Below are 24305 nucleotides of genomic sequence, written 5' to 3'. Positions count from 1 at the left end.
TAGCAGATAAGAGAAATGTGTGTTGACCTTTGTTTTCTTCTTGGGCAGCAGTGGCTTTCACCTTGCAACTCTCTCATGGATGCCATTTGTGCAGTCTCTTTCTTAACAAGGAATCATAAACAAGGCAAGGGAGGCCTGCAGACCTTTACATGCTACACTTTTTTTTTTTTTTTTTAACTTCCTGGGTGAGTCATTTATATGCTCTTGGAGGATCTGTGGTCAGCTGGCCACTCCAGGGAAGGAGTGTTCAAAGTTTTTTTTCTTCATATCTAGAACCTAGTCATAGAAATGGGTTTTCTAACATATATGAGACTGATAGATGTCAATGACTTTGCATCTCATCTGTTTCTTTGGATTGCACAATCACGTGCTGCTTTTAGACATTCTAGCCTACTTTACAAAAACAGGTTCTATACAATTGATGCTTATATCCAACAGGGCTAGCAGTAATCATGCCTGGGTGCGCTGTGAAATCAGTTAGTTAATTGGTTAATTTAGTTATTCAAATATGCTACTATGGTTCTACACTCCCAAGAGTAAGGTAGCCTTTCTAGTAATCTTAGCTACTGCAACACGCACCTTGGGAACTTCATAAACCTTGAATTTAGAAGTTTACATAGAAAACGAAGAGTCACCTGGAGTGTCAATATCTTGTTAATGAGGCCATTGATTAAAAAAAAAACCAAAAAAAACATTAACTTTCTCCAGGCCATCAAGGGGACTGTTCCTGTGGGAATAGGTAGGAGTCCTCAACTTGGCTTTCCTCTTCAGAAGAAATATCCCCATAGTCATTGGGTTCCAGTTCTGAATCAGAGACATGCCGAGGTGGACCAGTGGGTATAAAAGCAGCTCCATATTGTTGAGATGAAAATGTTTCACAGACATAGCAGGTTGAGCCATTATTATGCCATAAGTGGACTGCATCTCAAAGCCCTTGGAACTTGATGCCTCCTTATTAGCCATAGACCTGTGGCAGGAAGGACACAGCTTCTTCCTTAGATCCATAAGGGATCTATCACATCCTGACCGGAGAAGGGTTTTAACTTTGCCATCAGTTTTGGGAAAGCCACATGTTTTGCTTAGACTTACTTTCCAGTTTTAAAGTTCACTTCTTTTTAGAGACAAAATTGATTTTTTTTGATTTAGGAAATTGTCTAATATAGCCCAGTACTTTCAATAGGCTCCAGAACTTCTACAAAAAGACAACCTTTGAAAGGCATAGTCCGCACTCCACTCTAAGGCATTTACTAATCCTATATGACTCTGCAAAAGCAGAAGTTCTTGCAATGATATTAAAACCAACGAAGAGGTGGGTAGAGGGAAGAAAATGTTTCTGCCCAAGAATTCATGGGTATAAGAGTGTACAAAAATCAAAAAATGTTTAGAACAATTATATTTAAACTTATATTCAAGTTCAAAGAATTAAAATCTTGTTAGTACAATAACTATTTGTTCCGTACAAGATGCTGACACTTGCAGGAGGTTTTTATGTTTTGTTTTATTTAAACAGGTTTATACAGTCTCAAAACGTTCAATAGTGCAACCTGTGCAAGCAAGAAAAGACAAAACGTCCTTTTCACGTTGTTATAAACATGTACTATTGGAGGCAAAAAAAAAAAAAAAAAAACCTTACCCATATTATAGATAACTATTCACATTTGTACATTACAATTTTAAACAGCTGAATAAACTCTACAATGCCTTACAACAAGTTAAATGGTATCAAGTTACAGAGAAGGCAAAACACACATCATGGAGTCTTGAGTGCTCAACATAACATGGCGCACACTTTAAGTTGTGTCTCTTCACCAGCAAGAAAACTGTCTGGGCTAGCTTACGATTATCGATGGCGGGAAAATAAGAAATTTAAAGGAATTCTGTTCCCACTAGAGAATAAGGGAAATTTGTTGATAAAGGAAAAAAAAATGCAAAGGCAAGGGCCTTTTTTCTGCAGCACATAAAAAAAAATGCATATTCACACTTAAAATATTAAGTAATTTTTTTCACAATTTAAGAGCAAATGTGTGCAAACATCACCTTAAAGGAGAAAGAATTGCAAATGAAGTAGCGGCATTTAAAACAGGATGTAAAATGAAAAAAAAAAAAATAATTCCTTTCCCTATAACGGGACTTCTCAAAGGTGTATCCATGCTTTCATAGACATGCTCTGCATTAACTAAGTAGTGGAGGAACACAAATATACCCTTTTAAATACAGTGCATTGATGAAAGCATGCATTCTGAACATCACACAGGTGAGGGGAAATAACCTATATATACACATATTGTATGCATCATACCTCCCATGTACATGCACTTAGGGAAAATCCCTATGAAATAACTACCAAGCTAAACCCTGAGCACTGTATGGAAAATAATAGGGAAAGAAATGTGGTATATGTTCCAAACTTGTCTGTCTTTAACAGTGTCAAATGATTGAGCTATATAAATGTTCACCATGCTGACTCTCGGGTGTAAAACCTAGAGAAGCGAATGGAAAGCACCAAAGGAAGAGAATGCTGATGTGCCATTATAACAAAAAAAAAAATAAGCTTGTGAGTTACCACTGAGACCGTACACTCCATTTTTTAACAGAGCAGAATGTCAATCTATGCTCAAGTAGGCTGAACTCTTTGGAATCTGTCCCTGATTTGTATGCACAGTAATGCTTCTACAGACTCTTCATTCAACAACTCAAGGCTCCGCCAGCACGCTTCTTCACTACAAAGGGTTAAAGTTGCTTATGCTCTGCGGGTGAAGCTGCTGCCACATCTGTTGCTGCTGTACGGCAATTTGCTGAGACTGGTCCGAAGTTGAAAGCAAAGTCACAAGTGATGATACACAATTTGCAGGAATGATTAAGCCTGTAAAGTAAATGAACAAGTTTAAAAAAAAAAAAAAAAGTTTTGAGGCGACTATGCCATGAACAGTTATGAAAAACTTAAGACAGACACTTACCAACAATCCTTTGCCCATCTTCAGTTCGTAGCCGAACTATCTGCATTTTTACGTTAGTGCCACTGACTGAGGCTAGAACACCTTCCACTTTAGTCCACACACTCAAGACAGATCCACACAAAACGTAATACGTCCGACAGCGTAGACCAATTTCACAAACTAGTCCAAGGCTTGCTTTCTTGCAGTTGCCTCGCCTAGAGGAAAGGGTACACGAGCAGAAAAAAGTTTAATAACTCTTTCATCAGTAATAAATAAACAGTCTAAAAAAGGGCTTTATTCAATACTTCTCGTAATACTCCGCTCTATGTTCAACTGAACACAACTAAACACTTCCAATACCCAAATTTAGTACCCTAAAGCAGGAGGGGGGGGGGTCGAGAAATTTGGTTTGGATCCAGGAGCCAGACTTTTCCTTCCCCAATCAGGTTTTGTTTTTTTAAATTTCCTGGTGCCCGGGGTTTGTCAAGCACTGCTGTACACTTACATACATTTCCAAACCATACAGAAACATGCCAACATCTTATGCTACACCTTACAGTAACACATGTACTAACATTCTATGCCCACGTACACACGTTAACACCACACACTAATAAACACTATATGCGCTCACATACAGTATGGTATCAGCACCAGTGTGTAACACCACACCATTTTACACATGCACAAACACTATACATATATAAAATTGCACACTAACACCAAGGAGACATACTGTCACACTATACATACAGCACACATACATACTGACTGATACTACAGTATACACACACACACACACCATTCCCCCCCCCCCGCGGAGACCAGCCATGCCGCTACCTATCGTCTGCCACTGTGAATCTGGCACCTTATGCTTTCCTGCAGGGTGCAGTGAGGCGAGTACCGTGAAGTACATAGGAACACCTGGGCACCAGGAAGTGCTATTTAGTCGCCAAGGCATATATTGCTTTAATCAAAATCCCCCTTTTCCTTTTGTACAAATGTATATATCCTTTTTCAGAAATAGGGCTTTCATTTTAAGCCATAGAAACAAAAATTGCGAGTGCCATGTGTACAGACATAATGCCACATATATTCTGTGTGGCTTAAGGGGATTGGGAGTAGTGAATCTGGGCTTTATAATTTTTACATGTAGTGCTAGGCACCGATCACACAATGAGTGCAATCAGCCAGCAGGGGGGGAGTAATCCGAGATCCCAGCACAGTCTAGACAGACCCTACCGAGTCGCTCCAGTCTTCCAGTGGGTGTCAGCAGTGCATCAGCACGTCTTACCTAAGGGTGTTCTGGTGCTTGCGCAATTCCACACAAACACTGACTAACTAAACTACAGCCTGCTTCCACAGCGGTTTAAGTGCAGCGACATACTAGAAAAGTTATCCATATTGATTGACTAAGAATGAAGCATGCGATACATCAATGCAAAACCAGAAGATGTAATGTCATGCCCTCCACTGCTGTCACTGATCACATGGAATTTTGATCGGGCAGCCAGCAGTGCTCTTGCCGCGGCAGACAGACCCGCAGCAGCCAATCACATGCATGTTGCCAATGGAAAGGTCTTTCGTTATTGCCCTGGCAGTGATTGCTGCCTCTCTGTAATATATTGGTGGCTGAAATATATCGCCTGCAAAGGGCATTATCGGACAAAATGCCGGAACAAAAAAAAAAAAAAAAAAAAAAAAAAAAAAAAATCTATAATATTAAAAAATAAAAAAAAAAAATAGGGGCCCGGCTGCTTACCTGCTCGTTGGTCACACATTGTGCGAGCAGTGTGTCTTGTACTGGCCAGGAGAAGCAGGAACCCAGCAGAGTCATGTGAATGCATGTCACATGACTCTGCTCTGTTCCTGCTAGAAACAGCAGAGACCCTGCAATTGAGAGATCTGCAGTTCAGGTAAGGGGGTGTGGTGTATGAGTGAGTGAGTGAGTGAGTGAGTGAGTAATAGCATGGCATAATCCCACTATCATGCCCAGCCACCAGCCAATAGATGCTGGAACCTGGGTGCGATAGGAGTGTGATTGGTGTTAGCAATTATATTAATATTGAATTTTTCTGTCAAAACAATAAATATATAATATATCTTTTTTTTATATGATATATAAAAAAAAAAAAACGTGGATGTACAAGACGCAATTTTAACACAGCTACGTCCAGGGAAAAAATAAAAGTGGACTACACAGCAGACTAACCTTAGAAGAAAGCCAACTTACCAATAAGCATGTGTACATATGTCAGCAGAAGAGGTGTACTGTTCCTTCCAGTGAGCAAACGCATCATCAGAAGTGACCTGAAGAAAGGGGAGGAAATCACATTTAGAATTTAGTAAGGTGAGAGACCCAAAAAAACACTGTAAATATTTGCATATTTTCATTGACAATGTATATTACCTTTTTGTATTTCTTTCTCAAGTCTGATAAGGTTTCAAGCTTCAGCTGTTTGCCAGTGTTCGGCCTGTATACTAGGAAAAGCCTCTTTTTTGAATTAACTTCTTTAACCAGTATGGACGTTTTTTTATTATTTCGGATCTGGGGGGAAAAATTAAAAATATAAAGAGACTTTTGCAGCAGCATACATTTTAAAAGCAAAACTATGCGCAGTGCCAATAAGAAGTTAAGATTTACAAATAACTTTACATACTTGCAGTGATAGGTAGAACCCATCATCTGTTCCAGTCTGTTCAGCCCATATTTTAGTTGCATCCTCCCAAGACATCCCTCTTTCAACACTTATCTGCAAAACAATGACAAAATACATTGCATGATCTGGGAAAATAAAATATGGCTCAGAGAATTCATTTTACTAAGGCAAGCCACCAGAAGCAGCAACAGGTACCATCACACATTTACTATGCAGATTGGTTAGGACACTTGGTAACTATCTTGTCACAGCTTATTGTCTCTGACCCAACCCATTCTTCAATTAGCATCTGGCATATTCCAGCTGGAAAAGTCTTCAAGTTCCCAGCCTTTGTTAAAGTGAAACCACAGCATTTGATGTTCCACAATACTGTAAGATTTCATACAAATTATACTATGTACTAATCACACCACCATCATATCTTTAGAAGTTACGGTCTCTCTTTAGGATGCATATACACTATATGGCCAATGTATGTGGACATCTGACCATCACACTCCAAAACCATCAGCATTTAGTATGGAGACTCTCCACCTTTGGACTCTTCTGGGAATGCTTTCTACAAGATTTTGAAGTGTTTCTGTGGGAAATTTTGTCTATTCGGCCAAAAGAGAATTTGTGAGGTCAGACACTGATGTTGGATGAGAAGGCTTGGCTTGTAATGGAGAGTTCCAATTCAAACCAAAGGTGTTCAGTGGTGTTAAGGTCAGGGCTCTGCACAGGCCACTCGAGTTCCCCCTCACCAAACCATGTCTCTTTATGGACCATGTTTTGTGCATGGGGGCGCAGTCATGCTGGGACAGGAAAGGGCCTTCCCCAAACTGGCGGCACAAAGTTGGAAGCATAAGATTGTCTAACATTACCCCTCAACGTTAATGGTCTACTGCTTTATAGCAAATGCGAACACTTCATAATAAAAGCACTTAGTGGACCAGGGCAGAATTTCACAAATCGACCTAAGATGAGAAGTGGCATCCTATAGCAGTGCTACATTTAAAGACATTGAGCTCTTCAGTATGGCCTTTTCTACCGCCAATGTTTGTCTACGGAGATGGCTGCCTCTGTGGTAGACTTTATACACCAATGGGCCAGGCTAAAAACACCTAAACTCAAATCAGCAGGGGTAAACGCATACTAGTGTAGTGGCCCTACTCTCCCCCCATTGTATATAGAGTAACATATGCAAATATATCCTATATTAATCTATCCAGTGGTTATTTTAGAAACTTCAGTGAAACCTTATAACTTAGCCGCACTTAACCACCTGTCTGATAACAACCATTACACAATTTTTTTGTGTATTAATATTTCTCTAAAAACCCGTTACATAATGATATACAATACCGTGTACAATTCCACATGTCCTGAGGTAGAATAGCCAGGTGTCAAGAATTTTTTGACGTCAGTTTTCCGTACTTTCTCATCTCCAGAACCAAGATCTAAAAAAACCAAACAGATAATGGTTTGCAAATCTGTTCCAACCACACAAAGCTACAATAACTTGCAAGTGCTACATACTAGATACATGCACATGGCCAAAAAAGTTTCAGTACGTTTTTGGTCTATTTCTTTGCAGGCAACGAATTTCGCTTCGGACAAAGTTTCAGAGGGCTTTTCTCCTAAATGAAACTGTTTTCCTCACTCGTCTAACTACCTTCAACAACTGCTTTCACTTCTCTGCTGCGGTCTCTCCTCCTCACAGTCCTTCTGCAACAGGGTGAGTACAGAAGGACAGAGGAGGAGAGAAGAGTGCAGACAGAGCAAGGGAGATAGAGAGAACAATTTCAAACACTTTCAGAGCTTTCTACTTCTTTGGGGCTCCATCCTCATCTTCAGATATTCATACAAATTAAACAAAATTTGTTACGTTTCATACAAATCCGAAAGCACAAGTCTACTTCTTACCTAAAATACCCATGTCATATCTTCCATTCTTCTTAGCGTTCTGAATAACTGCATTGAGCGTGTCTGCGAAATATTGGAAGAGGGCATTCTGTTGGTGGACTTCCATTCCCAAGATTCGGTTAAGGAATTTTCCTATGTTATTGTAATCTGGTGAGAGAAAATAACATTCCTCTATCTGAATATTGATTTATAAATCTATCTTTACGCAGATAATAGCATAAGATGTATAATGAAGTTTTCCTGCAAGTTTAGTTCTTACCAAATCATACAACTCATAATATGGAAGCCTGCATTTAAATACCGAGTGTACAGTATCCAGAATGCAGTCTCATTTTTGGATGACAGGGACTATACTATATAAACGAATCAGTCTCATAACATTATATATATCCAAGGCGTAAGGACAATACCTTTGTCAAGAGTCAGTATTCCAGATCGGTCTTCAACATTTATAAGTCCAACCCCAATTAATCCCTGTCGAACATCTATAGGGGAAAATGAAAGATCACAAGATTAGAATGATTGACGCTCTAATAAAAATGTTCTACAACACTACATCCTATATAGTATATGTCCTCCAGACTATTGTTTATGTTAAATGTTAAACTTTACTAGCAAGCCATAAAAATCACAGACTAACACGGAGCACGTGTGAGGGATAGGAATTGATGGCAACAGGAAAGTGCCTTGTCCAAGTATCAGTATGCCTGCAAACGTTATAACTAAGGACTGATCTTCTGCTGCATCGTACATATACTTTCAGTGTTTTTACCCTTTGAACTTTATTACTAGACATGCAAATATAAAAGCTAGGACAGCTTACCTTTAAAGAAATCACCAGGATAATCTGGTGGTGGAGAAACCAGGGGTGAATCGAGACTCACTATTGACTTCATTACAATTTCCAAAGCATTTCGGCCATACTGGAATAAATAAATGTACAAGCTTTAGGACTTCATTCTGAGCAGCATCAGCAAAATGTTGTGGAACCGACCAGGGCCGGCCCTATAATGGGGCAGACTGGGGCAATTGCCCCAGGCGGCACTTTAGAAGGGGCGGCACTTTGTTTTTTTTTGAAGCGGAGGAGAGAGAGAGAGAGAGGGGCACCGAGTGGTTTTCGCTTACCCGCTCGGCGCCCCTCTCTCTCTCTCCTCTGCGGCGAGTCTCCCTGTTCGGTCCCGGTGCCGGCTTGTAATGCAGAGCGTCGGAAGTGACGTCAATTTCCGGCGCTCAGCATTACAAGCCGGCACCGTGGCAGAGCAGGGAGACTCGCCGCAGGACTGTTTAAAGGTAAGTACCGGGGGGGGGGAATCGTAGATTATGGCGTCGGCGAAGTTTAAAATGCCCCCCCCGACGTCGGCGCGGGGGGGCGGCGTTTTAAACTTCGCCCCAGGCGGCGTTAAGTCTTCGGCCGGCCCTGGAACCGACTACCCCAAGCTCTTTCTGGGTTTGCAATTTTTTTCCCCTGACTATAAAGTGATTTGGCCAAAAACAGTTGCAGCTAATGGAAGTAAATTAGCAATATGGTAATTCCAGGATGTTGTGGAGCGCAAAACAAGCTATTACCTGGACGTAAAATTTAAATCAAATTTAGAGCACTAGGAGTAGCGTTATTTCTTTTTATCACAAATGAACAGTTGTATAAAGAACCATTGTAAGGGATACATTAAACTGTTGAGGGGTTACACAGAGATAGTTAAGCAGACAATTTAACCATCATTCGAACCATGCAAAAGAACTGCATGGTCCCTTTAATTTTTCTTGGTGTCCGCCTTACAAATACATGGAGGGTTTTTGCAATCACAACTTGGGACTAGCAAACAAAATGGCGATTACATGAATGCACAAGTCTAAGAAACTCACCTTGTTGTCAAAATTAAATCTACTCAAATCCCTTGATTCTGTTGCTCTCCTGTCTCCGTGCGTTAAGGCCCCCTAAAAGACAAGTTCATGAGAAGTGATGCACTGCCACAAAACACTTCTATGCCTGTACAGTGGCACAACTCAATAAAGGAAAAAAAATAAAACTTCTACTGGATCAATCCTTAAAACATATGCTCATAAAGTACATTTTTTGGCATTGGTTCTGGTTTTCTAAAAAAACGGATTCAGTATGTATATCCTGGTTATAATCTATAAGTGTTGTTTGTATTAGACAACAGAAGTCAGATCAGATATTCATTTTGTCGTAAAGATTTTTCTCCTCGGTTGCGGTGAACTATGCTGAGCTGCCCCTGAATAAGGCATAGTTGAGTTGGAGATGTGAGACTGCAACTCTCCTGCCAACACCCCCTTCAGTAAAGAAACTCCACTGCACTGTAAGTTTGAACTTCTATATTGTCTTACCAGACTCTCTAATCTTTTTGCAACTATTGAAGCGAATCTTTGTTCTCCGGCCAATTCAGAGATCAGGAAGACATATTCAGGAGCAGTAACCTGATTAGATCGGTGTGTTCTACCTACAAGGAAATCAGAAGCAGCAACAATTTAACAAGATTTGTAGATCATCTCCACGTATAAGTGGGTGCAAGCACAGTGGAAGTCAGTTTACACTCCCTATAGTGAATTCCAAGATGAAGTAATATTTTAGAATATGGCTATACACAGAGTTTAAGAGAATAAAAAATGAATAAAAAGCAGGGGTTATATCTATCACATGGGAGTACAACAACGTACTGTATGGAAAACTCACCAAACTGCTGGATGGCCCTGTCCGCACTCCAAGGTAACTCCAGTGTCATGTGTACTCGCCTCCTCTGATTTTTTGCTCGGCGGTCAGCTTGTAACGAGATTCCTGAACTGGCAGCTTCAGAGATGATTGCTATATTCTACACAGACAACAAAAAATGACTTTAGTAGTTAAATATATGCCTTAAACCCATTATATCTTAAACCTTGTTGCATCCGGTCAAACATATACCGTACCTTCTCACCATCCATAAACCTCTGCTTTTCTGTAATATTTAGAATTTCAACAGGGACATCAAGCTCTGACCGGGACTCATAGGATATGCTACCATCATCATTACTGACAACTCTGCCTTTTCTTCCAGTCATCTAAATGGAAATTTGAAATTAAACACTAGTATTGCTAACATAGGATTACACAACAATGGGGGACACAAAACCAAGTAGTTTGACCCCTATAATTACAAGACTAGATCACCCTATATGCACACAGACAACTAAATAATATCAAGAATGCAGTTTCATGTCACCTGAAAGACTACTTATTACAATAGGAACTGTGCAACCCAATTCCTGAGCTTGACCAAAAAGCAGAAGATGCAGATCAGTTTCCGTAAACTTATAAAACTTAAACACAATTAAAAGAGAAGCATGGAGAGGTGCGATAATACCTCTGCCACATTATCAGGACCACCAAGCTCATCGATTAGCTCATCTAGTGTATTGGGAGGAAGGGCTTCAGCCAACTGGTCCAGCTTGTCTGTAAGTTCCTTCTTCATCTGCTGAGCCCTTTCTACCGCATCCTGGCTTGTCACACAGCTGTTACTGGGATTAGTGTTACTGGAAAGAGCTAAAGAGGATAAAAAGTATTTCATTATGACAATGTCTTAGTGGAAATCCCAGAACTGTAAGCCGGTGGTTTATTGTCCTCACCTGGAAGGCTAGCAGGAGCTACGATTGGAGCTGGTTTAGGAACCGTTGAGAAGCTGGGTCTTTTAGACCCAAGACCAGATGCTAGTAAGGCACTTTGAATGGAATCTGGATCAATGCTTTTCTTTTTCTTCTTCTTGTCTTTATTTTTCTTATGGTCTTTTCTAATCAACCAAGGATCTAAGGGGGGAGGGGGGGAGAGAAAAAGCTATTATGTGGATTCAGAGCTTTTGACCCAATGTTTCACACAATAAATTAGTTATTCACATGATTTAAGCTTTGGCCACCGCCTGAAGAAGGCCAATAACCCGACATAAGACTTTGCTCAAAACCAAAAAAATCTGTGCCATCAGAAGCAACGCACGTTTACATTTTCTTGTACACAGAAGTGCTTCTAACAATATCAAGGTATGTGAATTGTAAGTTTGACATGGGTGCTCCTTTGTTCCGGATTTCAAAGTGTGACCTATCGAAGTAAATCCATGTGTGTTGTCTTTCCTACCCAGGCATCTGTAATCAAGTGACAGTACTAGCCATAGCAGACACCAGAAGCACCATACATGAAGCCACAGTATTGCTACAAACAGATTTTTCTATTGTTGCAATATGTGTTTTATGTAAGGGCCTTTGACACCTCTTATGGCACCAATATTTACATCATTGATATTAAGTCCCACGTGAGTCAATCTGTGCCGTGTTCTGATATTCAAGAGACTTTGGTGTCACAAGAAAAAAAAAACCTCTGAGGAACATGTAGGAGTGCAAAACAGTTACAATCTAAGATTTATTTTTTTTTACAACATATGTATTGTATGTTACATATGTAGTAGTATGATGAGAGCTCCCCTTAATTTTGTTCCAATAAACTACTTATCCAAAAACCTATGTTAAAGGCTACTTCAGAGTATCTCCGGAGCAGCTAAACTGAAATCAGTCACTATTTTACAACGACATTGCAAGCCCTGAACATCCTAGGAACATTATAAAGGAGTGAAGAATCAAGAGAAAGCCAAAACTCATTTTAAAGGAAAATAGTCATGCAATAAAGAATCAAAAGGCTATAAATAAGCACTTGGCATGAATTGTTACAGGGATAAGACACCCGATTATCAATTTTCATTCGTAAGCATTTCCGAAGTTAAACAAACCCAAAGGAAAACTCACCATCTTCGTCATCTTCACTTGAGTCATCTCTAAATGGATTAAAATCATCATCTCCAGAGCTAATAGATTTAAAGCTTTCACTTTCACTCTCTGCTTCCTTATCAGATGTGTCCGATTCACTGTTGGCTTCATCTGAGCTGCTGCCCGCCAGACCTCCAGTTCGCCTTGCTTTCTTTGCTCCCCGTGACAATTCATCACCTGCAAACACCAGAGACATGTTAAATGTTGGAAGTTATTTCATTAAAGATTCTAACTGCTTAACCATGTGCAAGTTTGACTCACCTTTCCTCTTTTTAGCTTTGCTGTCTTTACACGGACTATCCCTCGGAGAGTTATTATTGCTTTGTGCACTTAAATCTATTCCTAGCAAGCTGAACAGCTTCTTCCGGTCAGGTGCGGGGAAATGTTTGTCAATCAAAGACTGTAGTACTCCTCTGTAGAAAAAGTATAGAGAGTAAGACTATCAAAAAGGCCTACAGGACAGAGCTCTCTGTAACCACACACCATCTAAAAACAGGGAATGTCTCAATAAAAAAAAAAAAAAAAAAAAAAAAAAACCTTGGACAAACTTACTTGGCTGTTGACACAAAGTCATTCAGTTCACCTCCCCCTTCTTCCAACGCTTCGAGGGTTCTGGCTTCTCCAGTGGATTGAAGGCCAATAACTACACACTAAGGAAACAGACATTTAAAGAAACGCAAAGCACTATGAATTGACGCATGAAACAGAAAGAATACGCAGCTTAGCTTACCTTGCCATTCTTAATTTCCTCGCGGGCAAGCTGTACTACCCTTCTCACTTTGGATGCTATACAGAGGTACTTGAAAAATCTCTGGTGCGCTGACCAAAACTGGCCCCACATTGACTTCTTCATCCGCTGTTCAGCATCAATGAGATCAGCTGCTTGCTGAAACCTCTCTCGTGCCAGCACCCACTATATGAGGGTCCAAAATAAAAATAACCGTAGTTAAAGCATAGCAACTTTGTACGCACTAATTCTGAACCTATTCATCACAACAGTTCTACAATCTACATTAAATATGGACCATTCACCAACATAAAGTCCTTTAATCAAGGTCCTAATACTCCATGAGGCTTTCTTGCCAGTGAACTTAAGACAGACGTTAAGCTCGCAGCACTACTCAAGAAATTTGTGGCAAGTAAGCCTGAAATGTAAAAAGTGAGAAGTAAAATGGTTCTTACCAGCTTTACAGACTTATTGTACATCTTTACATAATCTTGGCCTAGGGGAACTTCTTCAATTTTGAATGTCACACCAGTAAAGCTCAACTGTCTTGCAATATACATGCCTCTCAGCTTCATATCCATCGCTACAATTTCCATGGCACCAACACCTCTGAAAAAGTTGTTTAAATTATTGGTTGCAATTCTTGATATACAACAGTAGTTTAATAATGCTTAAAGAATATATAGAAGACAAAGTACAAATACAGCTGCAAAAACACTTTAAAACATTATATGTGCAGAGTTTGAGGAGATTTATTTCTCTTTTAAAGCTCTACATAGGAAAACATCATAGGAAGGTAAACTCAGTTTAGTAAAAACTATTGTACAGAGGCTCAAAATCCCAGACAGGACTACCTTCAGTCTCATAAAATTAGAAGACATGAATGGATTATTCCGGGAACATCTTCATTAACATTAATATAGAAATAAAATATAGAGACATCAATGTGAATTAGCTAGGTGTGCCAAGAAAAAGACTGTATAATAATCCTTTGGAATGAGAGATACAATTCTAAATGCACAGAGAGCCTTACCTTCTTTCAACTGCCTGTATAAAGTCATTGAACTCTCTGAAAGGAGTACCTTCTCCCCAGATTCCCAAGCGACTCATGTAAGCCATGTTTCTTGGCTCAGAGGCACCTGAAAAGATGAGAAAATACATCAGAAAACGAAAGGTGTGCTCTCCCTGTTGGTAACCAGTGGACAGCCCTGATTACCAAGCTCAAATTAGGTTTCTGTTTCTCTTACTGTGCCTGCTTATTTGGATACAAAAGCAACCGTCTGAAAACAAGTTTAACCTTGGCTAAACTACCACATTCAAAGAAAACAGTTCGCAATTACCTGTGGCACTAGCATATATGACTCTAGCTTTTGGCAGTTTGTTCTGGAGCTCTAAAACTGCTAATCCAGTCTTCGTTGGCTTCGAGGACCCAACAGGACACAAATTCTTAGCTTTGTGACACTCATCATATACAATCTAAAGTAGGAAGTGTTAAAGATCCATAACAAAAAATAGAAACCCTCTTTCCATTGGGATAAGATTTTTATACACCACGATTGTCCATGCCTTTCCCCTGATGTCCCCTCTGCCAATAGCATTACCCCACATCCCAAGTAAAACATTACCGAGACAGCCATTGATTTTGGGCAGTGCTTGAACTGGAAAAGGATACCACACCATCAAAGTCTTCTCCACACCAGTGAAGAAGCTGCTTAAGGCGAGTTTTGTACTTCCCACCAGACTGGCTTTCACCAATCAGTGATGAGTAAGTAGCAAATATCACCCCTTTCTTCACACTGCCATTATGCTTTGAAGAAATTTTTCCATACTTGAACTGTTAATGATAGAGGGAAAAAAAAAAAAAAAAGTTTGACACAGACCATAGAATCAAACAATAAGCATTGTTATAAGATGCCTAATGGCATCAATCCACAATATAAAATTCTACATACCTTATTTAAACTGTGAACTTGAATGTTCTTTGCTCCAATGTCACGCAAGTCTCTTTCAGCATCATACTTTAAATCATTTGATACGCTAAACCTGCCAACAGAAAAGCAAGACCTATTCACATTCTGCTCGAGTATTGTAACAAGCAAGAGCACAGCAAATTTAGACACAAGTACCAACAAGTCCTCACTATACAAAAACCCTTTAATCCCCTCCCTCCAATATTTTTAATATTTTGGGGGGTGGGAGTAGATCAGCCTTAGAAGAGGACCTGTTATCCAACTGCTATTGAACAATGAAGCTACTGAACAAACATTTTCTTACAGTAGACCAGAAATATAAATACCATAAGGATCGTTTCCTTCCAAGCAAGTAATTTTCAAATATAATTCCAGCAATAGTTCTTCCTTTTCCAACTCCAGCACCATCGCCAATCAAAAAGCCTGCACGCTCACCATTTGGAAGGAAAGTTTCATGTTGCTGTAAAAGTAAGTCAAACCATTTACAGCCAGTTCTAACAAATGTGAAACACTGCAATTTTAACAGCAATACGTTCTGGCCCGTTTCCTCGTTGCAGTGATTTTTAAATGTTTTCACAGAGATCGCCACACACCTGAGCTGCATAGGTAACTGCTTCTAATTGCAGAGCGGATAACCAGCCATTATCAATAGTTTCCTCAGGGATAGATGTCTGAAACCACACATCCGGAGGCGTCACACTAGACAAGGAGCTGGTCTCTACTACAGGGTCAGGATGCCGCAAACCAACTTTCACTAAAATAAATACAAAAAGAGACAGTTTTACTAAAGGAAAACTAGAACAGAAGAGAAATCCATCCAGCAGTAAAGCTGTGCGATCTACAAACATGATGTTCACATCATTTTAAATGTAACAATATTAATTGGAAGGAATATCAGCCCAATACACCATCTTACGCAGAAGCAGTATAGGCGCTCGCACTGCTGTAAATCCAAGCCCTTCAACAGATTTCCAAATCCTCAAACATTAGAAGTTCTTTCCAATGAGAAACAAGCTTACATTTTATTGGCATGTATTCTGCATATGTTTCTGCATGCCCCATTTCCTCTTCATCTTCTTCCTCAGGTTCCTCCTCCTCCTTGACAGGGACTTTCTGAAAATGCATTGAAGCAGCTATAAATTATGACAGTCATTAAAGAATTACCCAAATGAAAGCAAAATCATTTTGCAACTGTGCTTGGCTGCAAAACCGGGACATCCAAACCTAAATGAAAGTCCAAAGTGTGAAGCAGCAACGCTAAAACCGATTGTACTGATATTGCTATTAGAACTATTACAAGTAAATGAATGAGAGAATTTAGAACAGTCAACAGTGCATAGTTTGGGAACGGTAACCCATTCATATAATGGTTACAAATCAAGGGAAGTATTTTTCAGTTTTAAACATTCAAGGCAATAGCATCATTGCAACCACTGAAACACTGAGGTGCAGGCTGCACTACCGGTGAAAGTAAGGACCAGATGGGATAAAAGCCAATACAGATTCATTCATGAACCGAGTCGTAGGTTAAATAACCGGTGGGGTTGTTGAGGAAGAAACGTTAGGAAGCTTTACCAACTTTGTAACCCTGTGTCACTCCTCTACACAAATCCAAATTATTGACCATTCCAAAATGTACCTATGCAGACATATCTATGTAACTACAGCTGTTAATGTGTGTACTTCCGACACTTACGTTCCAAGGTCTACAGAGGTATTTAGTTTATTGGCTGAACATTTAACGGCATCACGCACAAATACATATATTCCACCCCTTCCACAGGTAACCGAGATGTCCTGGTTTACATGTTGGTATGAAAACTTCCCAAAAAATTAACAAAACAGTTATAAATAACTGAGCTAGCACTCTTTTGGGCAGCATATACTTACATTAGTTGGAGAAAAACTTCTCATCTTGAGATCATCATTGATCCATATTCTTGTCACTTCCTTGTTGGAAATATCTTTCTTTGTTCCATTCAATAAGTCAGCTATAAAAAAACATTTAAAAAAAAAATAATAATAAAAAATTTTTTATAAACAATCATGAAAGAAAAATAAATAAATAAAGATTTCACTATAGATCAGCTTATTTGTATTTTTAACACCGGCTCTTAAAACAGAACAAAAAAAAAAATATATATTTTGAAAGATTTTACATAACCAATGAATACAAAGTGCCACTTCCACCACTTTTAGCCCCAAGTGCAGACAGTTTAAAAGCTGTGAACAAACTAGGTAGGGAAACACCTTTATTGAGTGAAACAAGTTGGCTTCCCTTACCTGGCTTTGTGGCACACACCACTTTGGGAGAAAATATAACAAACTCTGAAAGAAATGTAACATTTCATCTATAGCAACTGGTATGTTTTGTGAAAGTTCATATATTTGCAGATGTACATCTAAGCCAGTATTACTATGTTATGAATGCATTTGGTGTCCTTGAACTATGCAGTTTCAGACCTTTTATGCATTCATAGGGACAGCTCTGCCTTTTAACACCAGTACAAGCAAGTACACCAGTTACAAGTAGATCAATATTTTGTTTACTTCCAAGGTGTTTCAGTGGCAATCCTAATAAAATCATGTAAACCGATTTATGTATGGCGACTGTGGAAGTTTACAGATTACTCTGCATGGTTTGCAGAAAACCTAAGCGGGCAAAAGAAATAAAACAGGCAGGGCTTAAAGCCCATGGCTACTTTAGACAACATGGTGGGTACATGTAAAGCTGCATGTAACACACACAATATGGTTTGAGCTAGTGGACTAAAATGTTTAAAATCAGGCCCGCCAAGGGAGCAGTTGTCCCACTATCCACATGAATGAAACGTTGCACTTTTGTCTCAGGTTAGGTGTTACAGAGGAACAAGCTTTTTATTGTTTTCATCAATGTAATCAATGCAATTATTTATAAGATATTTAAAACTTGATAGTGATGAATATAGGGCTGCAACAACTAATTGATAAAACATTGGCAACGAGTTTCATTGTCAATTAGTTGAATCTATTTTATCGAATATAAGAGGAGGGGTTTTTCAGCGCAAAATTCCCGTTTTATAATCCGACCTCAAATAGAAAATCTAGAACCCCTGCAGCGATGCATGCAGACATCCTCCGCTACTGTCCTCCACTTCCGCCGGGGCTTCTATGATGAAGCACCAGTGTGACATGACCTTCCGGTGCTCCAGCCGAAGTACCGGCCAGCAGTGGCAGAGGTTGTCTGCGTGCATTGCGCAATGTTCGTCGGCTGCCAGAGAGGCGGATTCGCCGCAGCGCTGCAGGGGACCTGGATTTTCCTCTCTGGCAGCCGGTGGGCGTCTGTGCGATGCGTGCAGACAACCTCCGCTACTGCCGGCACTTGCGCCACTTCCACCAGGGCTTCTATTATGGAGCACCGGCGTCACATGACCTCCCAGTGCTCAGTCATAGAAGCTCCAGCGAGAGTGCCAGTCAGCAGCAGAGGTTGTAGCGCAGATGTGGACCGGCTGCCCCTACTAGACACCAAGGAGTCTGGAGCACGGGGGTTATCAGGCATATCAGGGAGGCAGTGTGGCAAGCCTGGGCTCAGATATGCATAACTGGGGGGGCAAGTCGGGAAATAAAAACAAGAAATGCATTTTACGCAAAAGATTTTTATTCTGCTGTTTGTTTTTAACATCCAGTTTGTTCATTTTTTTTTATCCAATTAATTGAAAAAATTATGAAATTGCCAGTTGAAGCCCTAGATGAATAATCATGCAGAGTGGGATGACAAGAAAGCCACATCAAAAGAATCCATGTCCAGCACGCCAAGGTAAGTTGATCAATACTTAAGTTTATTTTTTATAAAGTTCCTCCCATTTGATTCAACAGCTGTTCATTCTTTTGATGCGGCTTTTGGGCACATGATGGAGGTGCTGTCTCAAGTACTCATGCAATCAGGAAGTGCTGAAGCCGGCACACTAACAGGAGTGTGTGGTTACAGTTGGTGTGCAGCTACTATTTACTACTTCCATGTTGAAGCAGTCAATCAGTGGCAGGAAAGTGCTCTCAATAAAAATCAATGGGAGCACTTTCAACACATGGGCACTAGGGTCTGCGCAGAACCCTGCCGCCAGAAGCCTATAGCCTATTCAAATCTACAAACAGTTACATGGGTTTACCTTTTTAAGAGTGACAGATCAATACATATACTGGGGAATAAGTGGGAGTTCAAAGGGTTCTTTTATATCCCAACAAGTACTTACTTGCAGCGGTTGCGACTGGCTGTGCAATGTTGGAAGGGGGTTTCAGCTTCATTAGCTTATTGAGGCTGCTGGTCTTCAGTAAGTCTTTCAGCTGAATTTGCTCCTTGCCTGGTACAGTGGTCACGGTGCTCTGTACTACAGGTGTGGTGGTAGATGGTCTAGTTGTGGTACTAGTCTGAAGGATTTTTGTTACTGTGATAGTCTGACGATTGGTGGTAACAGAAGAAGGTTTTGTCATTACAATTGTGTTACCCAGTGTTGGTAGCTGGTTAATCTGGTTGAGTACAAATGTTGTGGTTGATGGAGGCTGCAAAGAAAAAGTTAATTATTATAACAAAAATTCAGCTAACTGTACAGTTTCACTCGGCTTACAGCCACTGAGTTTACGGTGTGTCGTGGTCGGGAGCAAGATTGTGCTCTGCCACTCATTTATCTACCAAACAGGATAACTTCTATATGGTTTAAGGAAGATAAGTTTTTGTATGGTGTATAAAACACAATGTTTTGTCCAAATCTTGAGTTGTGTACTAGCAATACAAATATACACATACATGGGAAAAAAATGCATACACAGCTCAAGTTTAGGAAAAATAAGTGCCAAAACTTGTAAAGGTTGCACAGAAGGCTACAATAGAGGATAGTAAGCCACAAATTAACTACTACTTCAGGTGTAGTGAGCCAAGTAACTTACAGGTAAGCCTAGTGCCAATATTCATCGATACGACTCGTTACCCCTAAACCTAGTAGAACTTGGCAAGAAGCTTTAGCAAATCTAAAACACCGATATTCGGAAAAGGGACTAAACCTGAGATGATACAGCATTTAGTTACAAGGAAAAAAAAAAAAGTTAGGCTTGACTGTTTCTTTAAACTGCAGACTAACAACACTATTCACTATCCCAATAAGTTAAGGTTCATTTCAGCTATTATGCAAGAAGGCAAAAGACTTCCTCTCCAAAAGGGCAGAGTGAAGATGCTTTAAACTCACAGGTTTACCATGCATTATGAAGGGCAGGCATTGTGCTCCATAAGGTAGTTTGCAAGATGGAACGTTTAAACTAACTTTCAAACTCCCAGTTTAGCGAATACACATCTAAACTCACTGAGGAAAGTGGTTTTCTGACTATATGTACTAGGTTGCCACTGGTCCTTGAAGTCACCAAGTAATCTAATAGTAGGTGCTGCTCAGCTTGGCACAGTGCGGTCAGTGGCATTCTCATAGCAACAGGGAGCATACAAATAACCTGAAATGTGGCAATTAACAGGGCTAACATGACTGAATATGGCAAGAAACCTGTTGAACAGCCATACAAATGGATTAAACCATCCACAAAAATTATTGACTGCCTAACATCGTACCCTGACATTTAGTAATGTTGGGGTAGATGAAGCCACTTGTTCTTGCTTGACAGATACTGAAGCTTCACACTCCTTATTGGTACCTGACGCACTTGTTGGCACAGTCTAGAAAAGAAAAACAGAAGACCAGACAGGCTTAAAGCACACGTGTTATTAACTCAAAAAACGTCCCTAATGAGTTAGCCTCATGGAATTATCTGTTTGCGTGTAGAGCTATTAAAGAGGAAAAAAAACCCAATCCAAGTTATACTGAGCTTTGTTGGGTCGCAGCTCACAAACACGGAGCACTTGTTCTCCTGAGAATTTATTTTCTGCACTAATATTTTCTCAATCAAAATAAGAACCTTACCTGCTGAATGGCTGGAACCGATGGTGGTGCAATGAGACCAATATCCAAACAATCACCATCAAATAGGTCATTGGGACTGATCCCAGACTCACTCAAAGCAGCAAGTAACAAATCTTGCCCCGGATCCATCATCTTGGGAGGAAAAAAACAAATACAGCTATATTATTTCCTACAAAAATAAATAAAGACATGCCAAATAGTTACGTGATTATTTAGATAACTTTAAAATGTATAGACGCTTTTTTTTTTTGGAAAGGGTACACTTAATATGTTAGTCTCGATGTAATGAAGAGATCAAAATAAGACCATTGAGCTCAATTCATAAAAGCACTCCTTTAGAAACAAGACTATTGGGGGGGGGGTATAACAAGACAAAATGATAAAAAAAAAAAAAATTGTAATACAATAAAAACACACTTTAATTCCAAAAGTGTCCAGCAATCAACATCCACTACGTAAGTATGCATGGATAATAAGCAGGGGTACCAACTTCTACGGGATTCATAATCCTTTTATGTCTCCTTACATAGTCAATGCCCTATTTGTACACTATGGTTACAATCAACACAAACTGCACAATACAGCATAACAAAGCAATCACATGTAAAAAGTCAGTGATCCAATCACCATAGCAACCAAGGGAATTTTATTGAAGACTGCTCTACTTTTAGCACCAGAACTGCTCTATACATAGCCTGAGGTCAGCCAAACGTCGGTAATTTTTTTTTCTGCATAGAATACATTACTGCAGTATACAAAAAAGCACAGCTTATTCTTTTTGCTCTGAACGGACCCCAACTGAAGACCAAGCCGAGCGGCAATTTATATTGGCACCATACTTGGGAACGCGCTACTTAATCCACTTTATGTGCAAGACTTTGCTTTTATGGATTAAATTATAAACCAATTACTTATGAAGTAATCAGGCTCTGGTATGAAATAGGGAATACGGTAAGCAAATAACAGAAGGAACTCCAAGATGTGAAACTTTGAAAGTAAGACTAAAAAAAAAAAACTTTTGTATAATGCAATTCAACACTTTGAACCATAAACGCCTATCAATGCCGATTACTGCCAAACTGTTAGGTGGCAGTGCTTTTGTTACATATAGTCTGCTTAGGTTATTTCGCAAGTCAAAATATGCAAGTAAGATTTTATAAACAAGGAAGGCAGCGGGCATATTTAAAGATACATATCAATAGAAGATAGAAATACTTGAGAAAGGGCGATGTATGTATCCACGTCATAGTACATTCTCACTTTTGCTCATTTTTTTTTTTTTTTTTTAAATGAGGAAGAGAAGTCACATACTGTTAATATAAGCAAGCCATACAAAATCCACAAAACTGTTCCCCACTCTACCAAGAGAGTAGCAGATGATAAATGTAAGTCGTCTATCGGGTGGTAGAAGCTGATACATTGAAGTAATTTTAACATGCATTGGATAAGCATAAAGCTATCCTGAATCAGAGACCAGATCAACCGCCTCATACAAATTGTATATTACAAGCTATGCAAGCTGAAATGCAGCCGATACAATTACAAGACTATTTCAGTGGCTGTAAAGGAAAAATGACCCCCCAACACTAACCAAGTTACAGGTTATTCTTACAATCAGATGTCTCATGCAAAATACTCCTTATAGCTATAGAGTATACACATTGCCAGAAAGATGCACACGTTAAAATATTCACTAGATCTATATAGATACATCTATATATATGGAATATAGGTGTATCAGATCACCGTTAGAAATACCCTTGGTCGGTATAGAAGCTAAGACACGTGTCCCCTGCAGCTTCACGAATCAATGAACAGCGAAATATACGCGAGTAAAATACTCCATCGTGAGCACAGACAGGCCTGCTGCATACAGCTTTAAGGATAAATACAGATTTTACGTGTTATACAAAGGTCAGTAGAATAGAGATGTCCCCAAAGTTCTCAGCCTTCCCCGTACCACGTGTTCAGAACATAAACTTCCGGGTTGGGCCAAGATGACTAATGCAATGACCAGTGTCTCCGAAATGATATGTAAAGTCTAACGGAACTCCTTCCAACCCCAGGCAGAAAATACACGGTAGACGGGGAAACAAGCACTTTCTGCATAAGGGTTTGGGTAATACAACACATACAGCCCGACGTGGGGCATCCGGAAGATTTTAGTACATACGGGCAGTGAATACGAACGGTACGCGGTCACCCGGTGGCGGAGGGCGGTACAGAGAGATGTCCTGTGTCGGGCGGTTATAAACAATGGGAGAGCAGAGGCTAGGGCGGGGGTCCCTCATGTCAGTTTGTGTGCCTCAGGGGATACCAGGTAACGTGCGTACACCACACGTGCAACGCTCAATAGACACGGATAACAGACAGCGGGTCGGGGGAATGCTGGGAAGTGCATGTGTGACATAAGCAATCTGAATCTGCAACTGGAAACGGTTACCGGCCCGATAACAGGCCCGGACGGGCCTCTGAGGAGACATAAGGAGCTCAGCACGGTATAAACAGTTCCCCTGTACCCTACGGCCCTCGCACTCCTCCACAGTTACCTCCCGCCGTCCTAAACCCTCATTCCCGCGTCACTCACGGTGCAGTTCCCGAAACCCTCTGTCGTCGGCAGGTCTGTCCGCCTAGAAATGCTGCTGTTACTCAGATCCGACGCTTTCTACCTCACAGCCGCCATCTTTACCGGGGAAACACCACAACGTTGCACCACGTGACCCACACAGGCCGATGTCTTCTCCACCCCCCACCGAAGCAACGTAAGCCTGGCAAACACCGTCCAAGTGATACTCTTCTGTCCTTCCCCAGACAAACCAATCATACCCAGCCGCCTGGAGATCAGTTTCTCATCTATCATTATTATATATTTTATTCCGTTACAGGGAGCGGGTGGTGGTTGGCCGTCACGTGACGCAAAGCAGGCCCTCCCTCGGATGTGACGCTAGTGGGCAGTCAACGTGAAGGACGTGTCTTCACTAATCTTCCATGTTGAGAAGGTCAGTATTGAAGGAGGGTGTGGATTGGGTATGTAAGCATCACATGATCAGAGGTTACAGTTATGCAGCGAAGGAGAATCGGATCATTGGAGCAAAGGATAAAGGTTTTTCTTTGTAGGCTGGTGGCAGTTGAACTCGACCGGAGTATCTGCATTAATCGATAACCTCCAGATGTTTAACAATACTAAATACATTTATTAAAAGTACCTGTAGCCTGTGTCTGTTCAAGAGTACAATACTTTACATCTGTTTTGGTTTAAGGATTATGGGCATTTAAAGCTCTTTAGGGTGGAGGGCTTCTCAAGGGATATATTTGGGTTTCAGCAAAGATAAAAATTAACAGAAAAGGGAGTGGTATGTATTTTTGTT

General features: G+C 40.2%; 1 protein-coding gene across 2 annotated transcripts; it reads right to left on the bottom strand.

The window, feature by feature from the left end:
- Nucleotides 1–2378: 2378 nt before the first annotated feature.
- SBNO1 (strawberry notch homolog 1) lies at nt 2379–23866 on the bottom strand. 2 transcript variants are annotated; one of them, XM_053472215.1, is made up of 32 exons: nt 23525–23866; nt 20938–21069; nt 20589–20693; nt 19231–19537; nt 16892–16992; nt 16021–16114; nt 15595–15755; nt 15328–15461; nt 14984–15074; nt 14704–14865; nt 14372–14507; nt 14065–14170; nt 13487–13640; nt 13035–13217; nt 12857–12954; nt 12566–12717; nt 12284–12481; nt 11123–11299; nt 10861–11039; nt 10427–10558; nt 10194–10329; nt 9848–9960; nt 9365–9436; nt 8325–8424; nt 7912–7986; nt 7502–7648; nt 6941–7035; nt 5597–5689; nt 5347–5484; nt 5170–5246; nt 2958–3151; nt 2379–2863 (listed from the first exon to the last, which is right to left on the bottom strand). In XM_053472215.1, the coding sequence occupies exons 2-32, from the start codon at nt 21067–21069 to the stop codon at nt 2721–2723; spliced, it is 4185 nt and encodes a 1394-aa protein (XP_053328190.1). In that variant the 5' UTR covers nt 23525–23866; the 3' UTR covers nt 2379–2720. The 2 variants fall into 2 exon arrangements, with proteins under 2 accessions (XP_053328190.1, XP_053328196.1); XM_053472221.1 differs by lacking the exon at nt 20589–20693.
- Between the last annotated feature and the right edge of the window lie 439 nt (nt 23867–24305).

Source organism: Spea bombifrons, chromosome 1, assembly GCF_027358695.1.
Source record: "Spea bombifrons isolate aSpeBom1 chromosome 1, aSpeBom1.2.pri, whole genome shotgun sequence".
Lineage (NCBI taxonomy): Eukaryota > Metazoa > Chordata > Amphibia > Anura > Pelobatidae > Spea > Spea bombifrons.
This window is presented reverse-complemented; position numbering and strand designations above follow the sequence as displayed.